General features: G+C 36.4%; 2 protein-coding genes across 5 annotated transcripts; one reads left to right on the forward strand and one right to left on the reverse strand.

The window, feature by feature from the left end:
• The first annotated feature begins 1,591 nt into the window (after positions 1–1,591).
• Positions 1,592–6,345, forward strand: LOC306903397 (protein LBH). 2 transcript variants are annotated; one of them, XM_079472528.1, is made up of 4 exons: positions 1,592–2,080; positions 3,856–3,940; positions 4,427–4,656; positions 4,812–6,345. In XM_079472528.1, the coding sequence occupies exons 2-3, from the start codon at positions 3,857–3,859 to the stop codon at positions 4,649–4,651; spliced, it is 309 nt and encodes a 102-aa protein (XP_079328654.1). In that variant the 5' UTR covers positions 1,592–2,080; position 3,856; the 3' UTR covers positions 4,652–4,656; positions 4,812–6,345. The 2 variants fall into 2 exon arrangements, with proteins under 2 accessions (XP_079328654.1, XP_079328653.1); XM_079472527.1 differs by having other exon boundaries at positions 4,427–4,643.
• Positions 6,346–11,920: 5,575 nt separating this feature from the next.
• LOC306903311 (exocyst complex component 3) lies at positions 11,921–17,412 on the reverse strand. 3 transcript variants are annotated; one of them, XR_013787541.1, is made up of 14 exons: positions 17,320–17,412; positions 17,120–17,177; positions 16,804–16,971; positions 16,088–16,697; positions 15,915–15,999; positions 15,242–15,370; positions 14,543–14,643; positions 14,337–14,450; positions 14,124–14,247; positions 13,704–13,826; positions 13,451–13,603; positions 13,257–13,365; positions 13,019–13,160; positions 11,921–12,466 (listed from the first exon to the last, which is right to left on the reverse strand). XR_013787541.1 is itself a non-coding variant. In XM_079472378.1 (14 exons), exons 2-14 carry the CDS (start codon positions 17,142–17,144, stop codon positions 12,464–12,466), a joined length of 1,899 nt encoding a protein of 632 aa, XP_079328504.1. In that variant the 5' UTR covers positions 17,145–17,177; positions 17,320–17,412; the 3' UTR covers positions 11,921–12,463. The 3 variants fall into 3 exon arrangements, 2 of the variants coding, with proteins under 2 accessions (XP_079328504.1, XP_079328505.1); XM_079472378.1 differs by having other exon boundaries at positions 13,257–13,378; XM_079472379.1 differs by lacking the exon at positions 17,320–17,412 and having other exon boundaries at positions 13,257–13,378; positions 17,120–17,289.
• Positions 17,413–18,006: the final 594 nt, after the last annotated feature.

Genomic DNA, 18,006 nt, shown 5'->3' on the forward strand with positions numbered 1-18,006 from the left:
ACATTTAAACAAAATGTAAAATATTGTCAGTTTGTTTACTCAGTTATACTATATTTTGAGGCGTTATTGGTGAAGGACAGATTTAAATTTTACATTTGAGTTTCAAAGATAATCTAATGTTATAATTATTACAAAATCTGATAATAAATGTCAATGTATTAATCTTTGATATGAGAAGTGTATTATTTATTAATACTGACATTCATATTTGTTTAATTTACACTACAATTTAAAAGTGTAAGGTTACTTGGCCCTATGTTTTCACAAACATTTGATCTAATCGTACCAACAATAAAATTATTAAAAAAAAATTAATAAGGCTACAAGAAAAAGCTAGTAAGTAAAAGCTCGGAACAGATGGAAACCCATTCAACACTTTCATGAAGCTGTTTCAAATGTGTCATCCAAGGACCCCTGGATAAGGGTGAGCACCCCCTGCTGGCTTCACTTGCGCATCTTCTAGCAATGTTCTCCCATCCAGCTAAACGGAGGAACCTCCAGTTCTGTGTAATTCTACATCAGATTTGTGTGGGAGTGCAGAATTATATTAAAATGTTTCATCATGTGTGACTTTCGTTCTTCTCCAGATCGGAATAAACCTTTGGACCAAATTAACTTGCTTTATGTGGACACAAAATGGACAACCCTTTCTCAAAATATCTTCTTTTGTGTTTCACAGAAAGAGAAAGAACGGGGAGAATCTACAGGATTTGAATAACTTGAGATTGAATAAAAGATGATAGAAGTTTTATTTTTGGGTGAGGACTCTTTAAGATACCTCATTTAAATTTTGCTAGTTCTGATGTGAAGTTTTTGAAGTACATTATGGAAGAATTTTGTATTGTATGACGTTTATTCATACTACTTTATTAAACCAGATACATATCTCATTATTAAAAATAGCCAGGTATTTTAGTTAAACATGCAAACTTGGTGGCAGATTGTTTGACTCAAAGGACAAATGGCGACACCTTGTGGTTTCGTTGATTTTCAATCGTGATCGTGAACAATCAATATAAATCCTATATGAATATAAATATCCAATATAAATCCTATAAGAATTGGCATTAGTTTAAAACCTACAGTAGACAATACATCAATCTTTCTACATTCAATATTTGAGTATTTTCTATGAAGCTGTGAACGCGTGACGTCATTACGGTTGTTGCCACTTATTGTGTTCGTCGAAAACGCCCCTTAATTACAACAACAACAACAACAACAACAACAACAACAACAAGCAATAGCTTACCCTCAGTTCAATTCATTTACAAAAACGCAAAACACTTGCTTCAATGTTCTTCAGCCACTGGTGACCATGAGCAAAGTCTGACGTTATGCGCGGCTTATATTTGATTCGGATCGGCTCATCCGTCAAACACAGTAATAATACATCATGTGGGTTTTCCTTTTATAAATTGACAGACCTATCAGTCAACCTAATAAAACAAACGCATTTGATACAGTCAACTTTGCATACACCCAGAAAATATTTAACGCTTGAAGTTTACTTGATGTGTCAGCAGGGGGCGCCAGTGGTCGATAACCAACTGTTGTCAATGAGTTTAAAGTGCCAGACCAGTTTAAACGCGCACAACGTCAAGAACCACCAACGAGAACAAAGTCGAAGCTTTTTAGTAAGCCGTTTTACTTGTAATACTGCATCGGGTCACATAAAATATCGCGCAATGTTGTTTTTTATTATTTTGAATGTCTATTTATTTAAAGTGATTTATAACCTTCGCGTTATGGTCACGATCAGGACAGTAGGGGTCGTGACCGTGATATGAACAAACAGCAGGGATGAGTTGAGTTCATGCCTCTCACAGCCAATCACATGACGATCCTGGTGCACGCGTTCATTTCGGAACATGTAAATGAATGACGCTGGATGGATCAGCTCAAGAATGACAGCAGCATTCAACAGTAACTTTCCGCTGCGGGTCAGATGCGCACTGAAACTGTTCAAGTCAGCTGGCTTTGACTGATACACACGGAAGCCGTCTGTTGTGTTGGGTGTACCGAGAAAACAATCTCAGTATCGGCGCATTCTTCAAGAAAATAACGGGACAAGATCAAGGTATGCGTGTGTGATGTATCATTTCGCAATTTATTGCACGTTTCCAGGTTTATTCATCTTCGCAATTGGAGGGGAAATATTACACCGCAGAAGTTGCTTGTAACGTTCCGATTGGTTGTATTTTGTATCTAATTCAGGTATTTTGCGGCTCTCGGTTTAGAGTTTGTTGAGAGATTATATTCTGGGATAAAAGTACATCATTTTTGTGTAATAGTCTCCTTTATGCATCTTACTGTTTATTTGTAATACCCGTATAGTATACATATGCCTGTTGTATTGATATGACACAATGAATTAAGTGACGTTGTGTGGGTATGCATACTGTGCTGTATGTCAAATGCTTTTTAATAGGGTTAATTATTAGTCACACAATGTACTATATGAAAAGGCTATTAAATCACAATTCATTATAGGTCTAAATCTGTAGTTGATAATTCATTGGTGTGATAAGAATCTTGTTTCTTGAAAAAAGAAAGAAAGTGGGGTTCAAGGTTAAACCAGTTTGGAAAGCACTATAGAAAACACTTTGCTCCTTTTTTACACAGTATATTTAAATATACACAGGCTTTGCTGCCATGGCCTATGTTTGGTCTAGTTTATTCACATTCTTTGATGTTGAAGTCTTTGGGTGTGTTTATGTGTGTAGGTGCATGCGTGTGGATCAACTCCCATGAGCGAGGCTTCAATTAAAAAGAATCACTTACACTTTGATAACATTTTTCATTCGGTGCCAAAATGCTTTGGCTGCGACATGATTTTTAAAATCAGCCTACTTGCCAAGTCATGTCTACAGTAGGTCTTTTGTGACTATATCTTTTAATTATAAATGCAGTAAAAGTTAAAGAAGAGGCTTGTCGGATTTCGAAGTTTGATGAAGTAACATTGAAGTATTGGGCGTGTAAGTATATGTATTTCTAGGCACCTTAATGTTTCTTTAGGCAAACCTATAATTACATGACAGGTCTTAGAAAGACGATCTGTCAGTTTAATTCTTATTACACCATAATGTGGACATTAAACACATTATAGACCAACGTTCAATGAGATCATCACTCGAACTATTTTTTTGTAGGCATGGCATGCTGGGTCCTGGCAACTGGTTGTGTCTTTTTCACACCATTTTAGGCTATAAAACAGTCTATTTTTGATCCAGAGCATTTGATTTAGGATTTGATGTCAATGTATGTACTATAGAATGGTTGTTATAGGTCACAGCATTCAGCTTTCACCTGCTGAATAATTGAACGGGATTTGTGAGTGTGCGTGGTGGGTGGGTGTGCTGCTGTGTCGGCTTATGCGTTCGTGCTTTTATTAGCATTCAGCATTTGACTTCTGCCTATTCATCGGAAGCATCCTGCAGACCACTGAAAGAGAAATGTTGAAGCCTGTTTGAATGGTTATTGTTTTACACTGCTTGTTTGGGGATGAATTTGCATACCCACCTTCAGCACGGTGCTAGCGTTGTCTCCGTCACAGCGTGGTTTAAGCCTGGAGCAAAGTTTAGAAGGCATGTTTGCTTGTGTGTGTGTGTCTTGTTAAAACCACATTTCTGGTTATCAGACTTCAGGAGAAGTCAGGATGGGATTTTTTTAGGGATCACAGACTGAACAAGACTGATCTGCAACAGACACGATATTGCATGAATCTGCATGAAGTATCATTTTTTTATATTAATAACCCAAATGATCAGTAAAGGTTGTGTATTACATGCAGTTAGATGCTAGATGTTTAGGTATATAGATTTGTTTGTGTAAAGTTGTTTATTTTCTTAATAGGATGACGGATATAATGAACAACCCAGAACTTAGTCGAGAAGACTTCACAGTGGGTGCTTCAGGAGAGCAAGGTGTTTCTTTTCAGGTCTGTGTCTATTCCAGTTTTTTCATCCCCACACATCAGCCTTCTCGTTATTTTTAGACAGAACTAAGATGTCGTCATTTCTTTGCCAAAGGAGATAACATACTTACCAAACACACTCTGGCAGTTTGTCCGGGTAGGGCTACTGTAGAAACAACATGGTAAATTCCATGTAAGGGGACCCGAGGTGTATTTAGATAGAAATGGCTCATTCTAAGGTAATGAAAACATATCGCTTCATTATGTTAGGTCTTTATACACATCTGAAGACATAGTTATGTATATTATATTGCATTTTTGTCAATAGATCCTCCTTAATCCTACACATTGCACCTTTAAGTTACATACATACCATTGTTATCATCAACAATAAGGCTGAGCCAATGGTGACATCATTTCCATTTCGGAGTTACCATTCTTAGGAGGTTTTCTTGCTAAAATATCATTTTGGCTAAATTATTCCTATGAGTGAAACATCTGTGTGTTCAGATTTTCCCAGATACAAAGGAGCGTCCCCCCAAGCTGTCCAAACGCCTTCCCTCTATCGTGGTGGAGCCCACTGATGGAGAGGTGGAGAGCGGAGAGTTACGCTGGCCCCCGGATGACCTGAGAACCGCAGACCCAGCTAGCCATACGCACACACCTTCCCAAGAGATCACACAGATGTCTGATTCTCCAACCCAGATAACACACAGCACGAGTGCAGGTGTGTGAGACTGGTGAGAGAGTAGTCACATTTGATTTCTTATAATGGTTTTCATTTATACCCACACTCATTTGGGCACTGGGCTGATAGCGACAATGCTGTGTGAATTCTGCTTCTCTGTGTTTTAGTTTACAGCAGATTGACTGTGCATGCTTCTTCTTTTCATAGATGAAGTCAAATGCAGCGATCTGGAAACATCAGGGCCAGCTGTGCATGACTGAAATTTAATAAAGATATTTCACAAGTCTATCATTATCACAATTCTCAGTTCTCACTCTGAAGATTTTCGCACACTGAAACGCACAGACGCATACACACTGACATCAAGCCCAAAAGCACCAAATCTCGCAGGCAGGTGTGAATTAGAGCAGAGCTCACAATGCTATGTATATCTGAACACATTCATGGCTTTGAAAAGACTTAACATATTTTAAAATAACTATTGTATGTGGATATGATTAATATTGCATTGCATCGCATATACAATAACTAAACATAATCAAGAGATTTTCCAAAAAGTACTGAAATTGATTTACCTTATTTCACTATTTTAGATCATTCTCGCATTTAAAATGATTTCATTTTGGCATAAATAATCTTGACAGCTGTCACCGTATCAAAAGGACAAGAAGTAACTGTATGTTGTATATTATTTGAAACAAAACAATGCAAAGGTTTGGAATGACAAACCTTTTAGAACTTTATGTTCCTTTAAACAGAAATAATAATTATTCACACACATTTTTCATATCTAAAGCAATTGCCTAGCACACGTTTTTCTCAAACTAACAACTACTGGGTTTGGATGGTTGAATAGTGAAATCTAAATCGAGTAAGAGGTATGGATTGTATATGATGTGATGCCCTTCGCTTTAATGTATCTCACCGCACGCGCACACCCTGCACCATCTGCCTGAAGCTTTGGAGGAGCGGTTGCCATTGAACTTCAAACATGTCCGCCTGTCAATCAATCTGAAAACAAGAACCTACTTATCCCTCCAAGCTCTGGTTGACTCTCGACAGAGTTGACTTAAATTCATCAGGGGCTCACAATATTTTCAAAGATGTGCTAAACAAAGCACAATAGCTGAAGCTGGAGGCTCTCACTGGGTCAAGGACAGAGACTGCCTGTTATACTGGATCTGAACTTCATTTAGAAACACTATATCTTTAATGCAATAGTTATAGTTTAGGTTAAACTGACTGATGTTGTAGTGAAATTCATGTGGTTTTGTAATTCATTCAACATACATTGCTCCTGGGATGTGTTCACATAATCTCTAATGATGAAATTGGCTTAGTGTGTATTAGTTTTGTTTATTGCCTGTTATAAAAAAGCTATTCAAATATGTTTTCTACAAAAACAATCTTAACATCTTAGGCACAGCTCAGAACTGGTGTTTTTTTGTTGGCATGCATTGAAAATTGTCCTTTGGTCCCATTCACCTTTTACTGTAAGTTGAATAATTAACCAGCTGATATACAAGCTGAAGGTTCATTCCACCTGATACTGACCATGTAAAATGTTGTTTTAGTTTATTTTTTTATTCTATTTGTGTGTTGTCTACTAAAATGTACCAAGATTAACATCCAATTGCCTTCTCTTCGTAAATTTGCAGTAAAATTGAACTGATATTTTTTATACAGTGCTCCTATATGTTGTTTAGCAGAATAGTTTTTTATGTCAATAAAAATTCATTTTAAAATAATGCCAATGTTCTTAATCTCAATCACAAACTCTCACTTTTATTTTAATATTTTATTACTTAACTTTGGTTAAATAAATAGTTCAATGGGTCTCGCCCCTTACAATGTGGATGGCTATCCAAGTCCATGATCTGTATTTCATCAATATGTGAATGTATGAAATACTTCTAAATCATTCTGATAACTCACACTTGTTCTTCAAAACCATTGCATTTTAATATTATTTATACAAATGGCATAAGTTCTAAATTTTTTCTGCGATCATTCATTAAAATCTAACTTAGTTGTTTATTGACAAGAAATAATTTACATTAGAGATGCACCTACACTAAATCCTTCAGAGTCATAACTGCGGATATCGTTTCTGAAGATCAAATGAATATTTCTGAACTTTCTGGATGGTATTAATTCATACAATGCCTATTAATATTTAAATATTTATTTTGAATATCAAAATGGAGATTAGAACGACAGATGACTGGTTCGTGTGATTGCAGATTGCTTACATTCACACACAGCAACATAGCACACTGCATGAAATCTAATTTTAAGGACATTGTAATAGTTACACTTTAAGGGTCCTTTACAGTTTTATTGACCTTCATGGCAAAGAGACAGCATACAGAGATGCAAGAAACAGACATAAAGTATGGGTCTAGATAACAAAATGAGTAGGAACTCATATGACCTGAGTGAGTGAGCTTAAAATGATGCTGCCTGGAGAATATTGGAGATGAAACAGAAAGAAGACATGAAGAGATTAACCTTTCATGAAGCTCCACGACCTTTTCTGTGATTAACGTGACCCTGATGACTTTAGTTTTGTCGGCCTCAATGTAACGGGCCATTTGCTCGCCTACCCGCTGAGCCAGAAATCCTCTAACCAAATGAAAACAGCAACATGCCTTAAAAACACACATGCGTAACATTTTCCCAATCACATCGCCTGTCCTCCGTTAATGTTATTGTTTTCTCTTTTATCTCTGGTCCACTTCAGTCAAAGCCCTTTGTGCTGGGTAACTATGGTGATGGTTTAATGCAAGGGCTTGGTTACATCAGAAATGGATAGTGGCACTTGACACAGTTCAGCAGGAGCCTGATTAGCAACACAACTATGGGCCTCGCTCGCCACATCACCTCCATCATTACCATCATCATTATCATCACAGGTATAGTCTCAATCTCACATCTTTGTTTGCTCGTGCCATTTCTTCTGTTTTACATTTTTATTTCCAGGACAGAAATGCATCAGACCTCTGATTTAAGGTGTGTCGACCATAAACAGTCGTCTTACTGGAAAGTGCTGTAATAAAGTTTCTCTCTGTAGTTAAAGAGATTTCCTTTTATCTTTCTCTCTCTTTGCCTCAGCTGGCTTCAAACTGCTGATTTCAGCCAGGTGAGACCATAAAGAAAACCACCTGCAACTACACACAAACACACTCATTTTCCTATCTAGGACATAGCATAGACTTCTTTTGTTTTATACACAGCTAGTTAAAATAGGATCTAATAATAACCCTAAAAGAACTTTGCATTATTACAATTTTAAAAAACTTCATTTATGAGTGTATTACACAATGTCTTAAATAGATAAAAGTATAAGTGTGCCGACATTTTAATTTCATTCATTTAGAAAACTAACTTTTTATAAGTAAAAACTCTCAGTCGGAGACCTAGTAATGAAACCACAAAAAGTTAAAAAGTCCTATGGAAATTATTCTACTGTTTAAAAATCTTCCCAGGTTAAGACCTCAAGAAATTGGAGGATATAATGGCAAGATTTTGCTAATTCTAGGTTGACAATCGCATCTCATGGTTTTGTGGGGTTTTTCATTATTCTAAAATATAAAACGTTTATCCAAAATAACATAAAGTGAAGTCATTCAATACATTTTTTCCTCAGTCTGTCTGTTCCCTGGGATCAAACCCATGACATTTGTGTTGCTAACTGAATTTAACAGACCTATAATTTCATGTACATCTATTTCCTTTTTCTCCTTTCCTTGACCTCCAGACCTCACTACACGTTTTCAGCCGAGATCATTTCACACCTGTTTTTTCCGACAGTGTGTGCGTGCCTGCAGTATGTGTATTCTCTGTCTCACCTGTGTAGCTGGTGTGGTTTAGGTGACAGATGGATGACGAAGAGCTTGTCATCTGTCACTGCTTGTTTATGAAGAGAGGCTTTCATTATAAGCCTTGCGGTGTGTGTGCGTGTGTATGTGTTGGGGGGTATGGTGGTTGAGACTCGGGTCAGCATACACAGTAGCATAAAGACCAACAGTGTCAGTCCATTTGATGCCACGTAAAAAAACACAAAATCCTCTTAATTGTCAGTTTGGGAGTCATGTCTGTTTTAAACAATATGAAGTGGCTTGAAATTTTACATAAAAGGAATCAAGTCACGTCTGATGGAAGCAGTCAGAGCATAAAAACCCAACCCTGAAGATTCAGCCCCTGGGTAGATATTTGAATAAAGTCATGAATGAGAACGTCAATCTAGGTTGATTCAGGCAGTTCTGATCTTCACGTGTTATTGATTTCAATACTTCTTCAATATGAACAGACTCAAAAGAGCTCCTTTGGGAATTGAGGGCTTCACATCTACCTTTGTTGCCAATTCTGTTTGTTCTTTCTTACCCATAATGCCATGCAGCACCAAATCAAGCCTCTCAATTACACCTTTTCACGCTCAGAAACCTTTCTAACAGCTCATGGAACAAGACAAGATTGTGTTATTTCATCCACAGACAAGTTCGACTGAAACAGCAAACATCTGATAGCAATAAAGAGGAAGAAAAATATAGAATATGAGTGTTTTAGGGTGAACAAATGCAAGACTGCATGCAAAATATACTGTGTAGCACATCAGACGTGGTTGTCTGGGATGTTGTGCCGGTTTGCTTTCTCTGTGGCATCAAACCTTTGTTTTGCGTTTGGCTGTGGGCCTATTATGCATGCAAAGCTTTACATTTGCATCAACAAAATTAGCTTCTCACAAGCAAAAGTTCCTCTGTATTGAATGTGATTGATGTTTGTCAGTTCGGATACAGGAACTAAGAGGCAATTGAAGCTCAATACAGATGCTCTGTTTCTTGAAACGAGAGTAAAAATCTAGGACGTTCTGGTTTTATTTTTGGTTTTGGCAATAATCAGCATTTGGACCGGTACATAGTCCTCGTCCCCCATTTGCTGTGTATTTAAAGACTTTGAGACTTACAAAACAAACTACATTTTTACATCTGTTCTGGATAGTGGAGCTTAGAAGGAAGTTTTTATGGGATTGGCTTGCTTAGCTTTTTCAATGTACCCATTTCAAAAATAAATGGCAAGTTTGATTGCTAAGAAAAGTAGTAGCCTTTCTTTATCAAGCCACAGCTTATGAGGCATTAGTCAGAGAAAATGTCATATTAATGTCTCCCTTAGCAAACACCATGAAGCATAAACAAATTATAAATATAACAGTGAGAATGAACGAAAATGATATTTTGCAAACACTTGTCATTTTTCATGTAGCTCGGTTGGTATAGCATTGCATCAGCAACACAGAGGTCAATGGTTCGAATCCTAGGGAACACATATTAATAGATTACTGTTGCTTTAAAAGAAGGTGAGTCATTCTACGAAACCGGTACGATTTGGACTGACACAATTGTAGATTTTTTAACAAAATGTATCGGCTGGCAACACCTCTCTTCCGTCAGCACCTGATCGATTAGTTCTGACTTCTTTCTGTTTTCTACACTTTCTATAGCTTTTTATACTGTGGTAGGCTATATGAGACCAGTTTATTGCCTTATGCTTGTTGCTTTTGATAAAAGCATTTGCTAAATTCCAGAAAAACATCTTTCCCCACCTTAGTCATCAAATCCCTATTTTTTATTAGTCATGGACACTATGGAAACAAAATTAATATGATTATAAAATGTATTCCTATTAATCAGATGTCCCTCATACTAGTTCAGTAATTGCAAGTATTAAAGCTTCATAAAAGATAACAGTTTTGCAACCTAATCATATTTTGTAATGATTCTGCCGCATCATGTCATGTTTCTCTTGGTTTAGTGGCAGGATCATGACAGAACCTCATGTTAAATGTGGAGAGAGACAATTATTGTTCTTATGGCCTTCCATACTCTCTCTCCGGTCTCGTCTTTGTTCCCATCCTCTTGTTACCTCGTTATTGATTAATGCCCTATACCTGTTCCCCTCTTGATTTGCTCCCTTATTTAATGCCCTTGTGTCTTCTGTCTTGTGCTGGTTCATTGTGGTTTGTGTGGTGAGTTCATGTCTTGTCAATTTAGTTATTTGTAGTTCATGTCAAAAGTTAATTTAAGTCTTGTTTAAGTGTAGTTAGTTTTAGTCCAGTCATGTTATTGTATCCCTGTTTTGTTCTGTTACCCCCCACGTGGTTCTATGTTTTATTATTTATTATTAAAATATATTAACCCCTTACCCGCTGCCTGCACCTGGGTCCTTGGTCCTTGTCTCACCACTCGAGAACCATGCCAAAAATGGAAAAATTAAATAGATTTTGGTGGCACAATAGACAAAATACACTTAAAGTTCAGAGGGACTCCAATCATACCGGTTTCGTGGATCGTGGATCTGCCGAATGTGTAAATGTTGATGTTCTTTTGGTGTTGTGGGTTTGCTTTTATTATCTTTTATTGTTGTCAGCACCATGTTGTAGGCTACTAAAAATATTTTATAATAAAGATAGGTCCAGGGTTTTTCATGGCAATGACACCTCTTGCTGTTCTTCAAATCACCGTACAGGGTCTTTGTATATACCATTATTTAAAAGGTTCTTTATATAAGTAAATTATATTTACGGGTTGGGTGGATATAGGACACGTGCCTGGTGTGTGTCTGCTGTGTCTCAGTATGACACCCCCTCACGATAAGTTTGGGTGAGAGAACGCTTTAGGCATTCAATGTGAAGAACTGTCTGGAACAAAGAGCTAAATATATAATAGTGTTTGAGCGGCAGAGATTTCATCCCTGACATGTACATTCACATAAACACACATCTTGAAAATGACAGCACTCAGGAAGTCATCACCGCCTCCTGTCTCCATATACAAATCAGCCAAAAGATATTTGAATAAACTCTTGAGAGGAAAAGGTAAGAGATGAGGACGGGGGGAGAATTATACAATTCCATGAACTGGCAAAGTAGGGCAAGTTGAAGAAAAAAACTGCTTAAGGATTCATAGGGGAAAAGAGAAAGTGATGGATTCACGGAGCAGAAGAAATATGGGCAAATGTAGTTTATACGGGAATGCTGTTATTTTTAAGAATTGTGTCTTAGTTGTGAAAAATATTGGGTTTAAATCAAATCCCCTTTGTAGATGATAAAATCCTGTATATTCTGAATCTAACTAAACGTTTGCAAGAAACCGTCAATCTCCAAATATCTTTAAAATCCCCTGCTACCCATGTTACAGCAACTGGATTCTATGGATAAGATTGTAATCCTCACAACATCTGGATGCAAGCTAGTGGAAAGCCTTCTGCCCTCATATTCCACATTCACTCACACAAACAAACAAACACACTCAATATTTGCATATGGAATTCAATTGAATGTATTTGATATGACATTAACAAACATTTAAGTCCCGTTGTTAAGGTTTGACTATAACAAATATAAAAATAAATAAAAATCTACACGCACATAGGCAACATCAAACAAAATGTAAACAGACAGGTCAGAAAAAAAAGAGTAAACATAAGCTTTTGTAAGGGCAGGGGTCTATCCAGCATTAACCTGGATTAAAGATTGTACAGTCCAGACTCTGTTTTTCCAATATTAAGTTTTATATTAACATGAGTGTTATAAAAGAAGATGAACAGAATGAATCCCTCATCTCTTTTGCATGATTGTGTGTGGAGGAAATGCAAATCTCTCGACTGTAGTTGGCTGTCTCCCTCTGGTGGCAAAAATATACAAACATAAACCCCTACACTAAATATTCTTGTGTCTGTCCTGTTGTGTTTTCTAATGTCAACGTATAACAATCCCCGAAAAACATTATTTAAAAAATTGTAGTATTTTCACAGACTGCAGTAGCTATTCGTCAATTTGAAGGTTCACGGAGCAGCATATCTCACTATAAAAGATAAAAACAATATAAATTTGGAGACTAATACAGTTACATCACATTATCATTTTTATATCACATTTTTTGGTTTGGTTTGTGCTCGCAAGATTTGTCCATGCTTGTAACAATCTGGTCGTGAGTGTTTTCTTAACCCTTAACTACATCGTTGCATATAAAGTATTTCAGCCTAAACCCCATAGACCTCATTCAACCAAAAGACTTCATTCATACAGTGTTTTTTGGGTACTTTAATAATAAGACGTTTCTTTTTTGTAAACGTTATGCTTTTAAAGAAATGTAAGATCAAGTTTACAACTACATTATATTGACCTACGTTGATAAATTGTTCAGCATTAAAAAAACATCTGTGAATATTATATTGTTGATTTTAAGATCAACCATTAGCTAAAACTGACAAGACAACCAAATATATTTTTAAATGTTTTTTTAAGATACCAATTTAGCATTTTATCAATTTTAATTTTGAATTGCAAAACAGACTATATTTTTAATCTGAGAATTTGTATTGTAGATCTAGTGTAGGGAAAAACTGCAAAATACCTTCATGTCAATGAAGAAGCTGTGCCCATGAATGATGTTGCCAGTGTCCCGTTTGATCAGATTAAACTGATTAATAACCTGACGTCTCTCCAAGCTTAAACCACTGTCTCTGAAGTACAACACCGCTGACATTTGCGTCTTGCTAGAAACGGAAAGGTGAATACAGTATGTAGATGCACTGCGTGGAAGTGAACCAAACAGTCATAAAATTTGCGTCGAAAATTCTCTCAATGCCTACCTGATGTCTGGGTAATCGCTAACAAATGGATGTAAAATATTTTTTATACTTTTCTCATTTTCCATTCCAATAATGTCACAAAGGTAATTCCCCAGTGGATATAACCAGTCTAAGGACGATCCCTGAATACAGAGGAATACTTTTTGAATAAGAAAAAACATATCTATGATTTTATGACGGTCTGAGAGTTTTACCATTTCCTCAAACAGTTTCTTGAGCTCTTTCCATTGTGTTCTCATTTTATCAGCAGCTTCTTCATTCTTGTTATTCTTACACGAATACCGTTTCTTCATCAGTTGTGAGACATATTCTTTTATCACGTAATAGTGCACATCATTTACGAAGATCTGTGAAAACAGAAAACAGACGCTGTGTTAAACATCATTCTGTGAAAACAGACGCTGTGTTAAACATCATACATTGTCTTTGAGCAAAAAGGGAACATACCTGAGCTGCTGGATTCCTCATGGATTTACAGAGTCCAGAGTAACTCTCAATTCTGGATGTTACTTGTGTAAAATCTTCATCAGTTTTGATCCATTTCTTTGTCATCATACCATTTAAATAAGGCTTTGAGAAAATGTAAATGAAACATTAGATTATATGCCTGACATTGGTTGATGCCATTACAACTATTCATGTTAGTTCAGTGTGCATCAACTAATAATACATAAAAAAGTATTATTAAATGCTTAAATTAACATGAAATACATTAATAAACACTGCAGAAGTATTATTTCATGTTAGCTAATTTAGTTTTATACTAATATATGAACTTTTTTTGTCAAATGTTACCGAAAACAAATCAGTTTGACACTACAAGCGGCTATGTTGGTTGTGTTATACTGTTCATTCTGTAAGGCCCACCTTGATTTCAGTTTTGAAATGGTCCATCAGGGTCTGACGGAATTTTTGTGTCACTTCGTCCATGTCTTTCTCAAGCTGCTCCACCTGAGTTAAACAGCTCTCCCTATAGCATTGAATTTGCTCTCTGTAACAACAATACAGCAACAAAATGACTTATAGGCCGCCAACTGTCTAATGTAATAAAGATGTAAGCAATCCTCATGATGGACTTACTTGAGTAAAAGAAAAGTGTTGATGTAGGTGATGTGATAATTAACCCACAGACACATGTCCAGCAGGTCTGAGGTCAGCAGAGAGCGTGTGTGCTGTCTGAACTCTTCTTCAAATCTTAAAGAGAAGCAAACGGTCAGAGATCACAAGAGGTGTGTGCATGATGTAGACATTTATGAGTTCATCTGTAATGATGAGGCGGAACAAACCTTTTATGAAACTGATGCAGCTCCTCCAAAGAAAACCGTACAAACAACTTCCCGTGATTCTCATCGATCTCTTTAAGCATCCGGGTATAACTTTCTATCAACTGAAAAGACAAATGGAATGGAATTGTGTAAATTGTAAACGGTTAATATCATAAATGTATTCCGCTTGATATATTCTCGATATATGTCTTGTGAACGTGCACCATAGACTAACAAGACAGAGGAGAATATATCGATTAAAGTCGTTATTTTGGTTTGTTTTTTGCACATCGTCACTTCAGACAAATTCAATTCAGCCACTATGGACCAATTTAAAGATGTCTTCAGTACTTTTCTGGACCTTGACAACAACTATAACAATGATGTCTATTAAGAGGACTGTCACCTAAATAATTGTTTTTGTGTTCCAAAGACGCCGGGCAGTCTTAAAACATGTTGAACATCACGTGGGTAAGTAGAAATAACACCATTTTGAGATTAACTTTTCCTTTTAAGTCTGTTCTGGTTCTTGGTTCATGTGTTTGGATGGATTCCATGTGTTTTTGACCCTTCTGAATGTTTATAGTTTATGATTTTGGATTACCCTTTTAATAAACACTGCTTGTGGATCCTCAACTTTGTCTCTCAGAGCAGTATTGTGCAATATTTAAAATACTAAGTGCTATGGTCCACTAATAGGATACTGCCTGCATTAAATACCTGACAGATTTTCATGTTGACACGTGAAGCAAGGAATCCATGATCAGTTCTGTCTGGAGTTTTCTTCGTTTTCCAAAAATCGTCTCTTTCTAACTTGATAATATTCTCCAGTGCAGCTTTAAAGTCCTCCTAATGACAAATGTGCAGCATTACAAACATGGTGTCATGTGGTGTACTTGGGAAAGATCACCCAAATATTCTGCCATGAATTACTCAACCTCAAGTTGTTCCAAACCTGTACACATTTCTTTGTTCTGTTGAACACAAAGAAATATATTTCGAAGAATGTTGGCAACTGAGATTTCTGGGCCACCATTGACTACCATTAAAGTTTATTTTCCTAATTCTTCCAACAGAACAAAAATGTAAAGTCAAAGGTTCCCCAGATATGTCAGTTGCTAACATTCTTCCAAATATATTTTTTTCCGTTCAACCAAACAGACAACATGTTACTTGGAACAGCTTGAGGGTGAGTAAATCATGACAGAATTTTCCTTTCTGGGTGAAAGTCCCTTTAACACTGAATGTTCTATAGACCATTTTGCACACCGCTTTTGCAGAACAAAGTAACTCAATCAAAGTGGTAAACAAACATCTTTTCGATTTAATTATTTGCAATGTTAATAAAGACTAAAATACGGAAACAGGAGGAGCTTTATGTGATAAATCTCACCATCAGCCGATCACAATAAGCGGTCTTGGTTTTATTGATGAGGTCTTGCTCCAGTTTCATAGCTCCCTGCTCTGTTCTCAGACCACTGTGATAACACCAGGACGCAACATCATATTCATTCATAGAACTGTGGTATTTATTACATGCGCTGTCTTGCAAATACAGCAGCTCACCTCGGGCAGTGATGAATAATGAAGTCCAGGAGAGCGCGGTAATCATTTGCCTCTGTCACCTTTTCCAGAAGTTCCTTCAAATGCACCTCCAAAACCTCATGATAGCAGGAGACATAGGTTTCAAACACATTAAAGTCTCTTGGATATGAGCTGAGAAGTTCTGCTTTCACTCTCTTCAAATCCTCCTCAATCGCTTCACCCAGAAGCCCCAGATGTACTGCCAACCATGACGTGTTTTGTTCAGGCTTGTCCAGGTGAACTTTCTTCAAAGTGTCTCTAACCCCGTCTCGTACTGCATTCTCCCACATCTCCATCCATCCCGGCATCCTTTTTGATTTCTTCTTTTCCTCCTGGAGGACTATAGTGACCAATTGCGCAAGTAACTCTTTATTGACAGATGGCAGCATCCTAGAGCGAACAATATCAGCTATTTTGTTCTTTAGCGTGTCGAAGAGCATACTAATTTCTGTCTCTTTATTGACTAGATCCACGTCAGAAGATCCTTCTTCTAAAGCTCCTCGCTTCTGCTGAATTTCCAGGCGAAGGGAAAGAAGATTCACGTAAGCCTCCTTTAGCTTATCCATTTTTATATATTCTCTTATCTGTGAAACTGGTGGAGAAACAAAAGCACAATGACAAAGGGTGCTGTTTTATCATAACGCAGTGTAAGATATCCTTGCACCAAAACCAACACCAACAGTTGTAATTGGATTTACCCGAGCACGGCTTAGAAGGGATCTCTGTGTCCTTAATTTGAAATATCTCAGTGATTTCCTCTTCATTATCAGATGTTAAAGATAGTTTCTTTGACATGCTTTTCCTTTCTTTAATGCGTGAAACTGTACTTTTTCTAAAACTAGAAAACCTGTGCAAGATTCCCCCAGCTGTGCGAACACAAAAAATATTAGTCAAGTACAATTTTGAATGTGAAATCGGTTATGAATGTCTTCATTTATTAAACATGAACATAAATGCTCATTATAAAACATATCAAAGTGAAATGTGATTCTGTGAATTGATCGATTTTCTTACCAGCAGATGTGGGAGACTTGTCCATTGTTACACTCAACCTGAATTGATGATAGAATATCTACAAAACAGATGAAGGTCAAACGTCTTAAAAAGGTAGAAGAACAAATCCATAGACTTTACAATATCAAATTAAGTTTATGTCATATATCATACAAGAATAATTAAGGGCAAATACTGTTTGGTAGGTACAGTGTGCCTACCGATCTAACCCGGCAGATTTTCAAGAAGTTTCTGTCCTATTTACTCTGCTGTTGGCTTTAAAAGTCAGAGTTTACTTTCACTTTCTCCTTTATTGCAAATGGAAGGCGTGTTGAGGTGAAGAGTCATTCAGGTAAAACGTGTAATGTATGGCAAGCCAAATTAGCTTTTAATCATTCTCACGATATGAATTTTTGATATCAACAATTAAATTTTTACTAGTGAAAACTATAATTCTTGATATCAAGAATGGAATTTCTACTAGTAACAATTGCTTTTTTGATATCAGTTATTACATTTGCACTAGTAGAATGTGAATTCTTGATATCAACAATCACGCAATGACGCAATCACTTGCAGAAATGTGTATTATTGATATCAAAAATATAATTTCAAATAGTATATAACGTAATGCTTGATATCTGTAATTGCATTTTTACCATTTAAATATCACAGTAGACTGCCATTCAAATTCAATTTCAGATATCAACAAATCATTTATTTCATGTTAATCTAAATATTTCAGATATCAGAAGTCCAATTCTTACTAGTTAAAACCACAATACATTAAGATATCAATACTTACTTTAGTAAAAATGTTAATTTCCGATATCAAGAATTCAATTTTCACTAGTTGAAATACCCACTTTTTATATCTGTAAATGAATTTTAACATGTTGCATTTGGTA

Source organism: Barbatula barbatula (genome assembly GCF_947034865.1).
Source record: "Barbatula barbatula genome assembly, chromosome: 14".
In the NCBI taxonomy this organism is placed as follows: domain Eukaryota; kingdom Metazoa; phylum Chordata; class Actinopteri; order Cypriniformes; family Nemacheilidae; genus Barbatula; species Barbatula barbatula.

Excerpts from the sequence above, each read along its gene's own strand:
- LOC306903397 (XM_079472527.1), top strand. The coding sequence starts at position 3,857 with ATGACGGATATAATGAACAACCCAGAACTTAGTCGAGAAGACTTCACA. Across the intron at positions 3,941-4,426 it reads AGCAAGGTGTTTCTTTTCAG|ATTTTCCCAGATACAAAGGA; the intron begins GTCTGTGTCTAT and ends CTGTGTGTTCAG. Across the intron at positions 4,644-4,811 it reads AACACACAGCACGAGTGCAG|ATGAAGTCAAATGCAGCGAT; the intron begins GTGTGTGAGACT and ends TTCTTTTCATAG.
- LOC306903311 (XM_079472378.1), bottom strand. The coding sequence starts at position 17,144 with ATGGACAAGTCTCCCACATCTGCTG. Across the intron at positions 14,644-15,241 it reads TCAACATGAAAATCTGTCAG|TTGATAGAAAGTTATACCCG; the intron begins GTATTTAATGCA and ends TTGTCTTTTCAG. Across the intron at positions 14,451-14,542 it reads CTGCATCAGTTTCATAAAAG|ATTTGAAGAAGAGTTCAGAC; the intron begins GTTTGTTCCGCC and ends CTTCTCTTTAAG.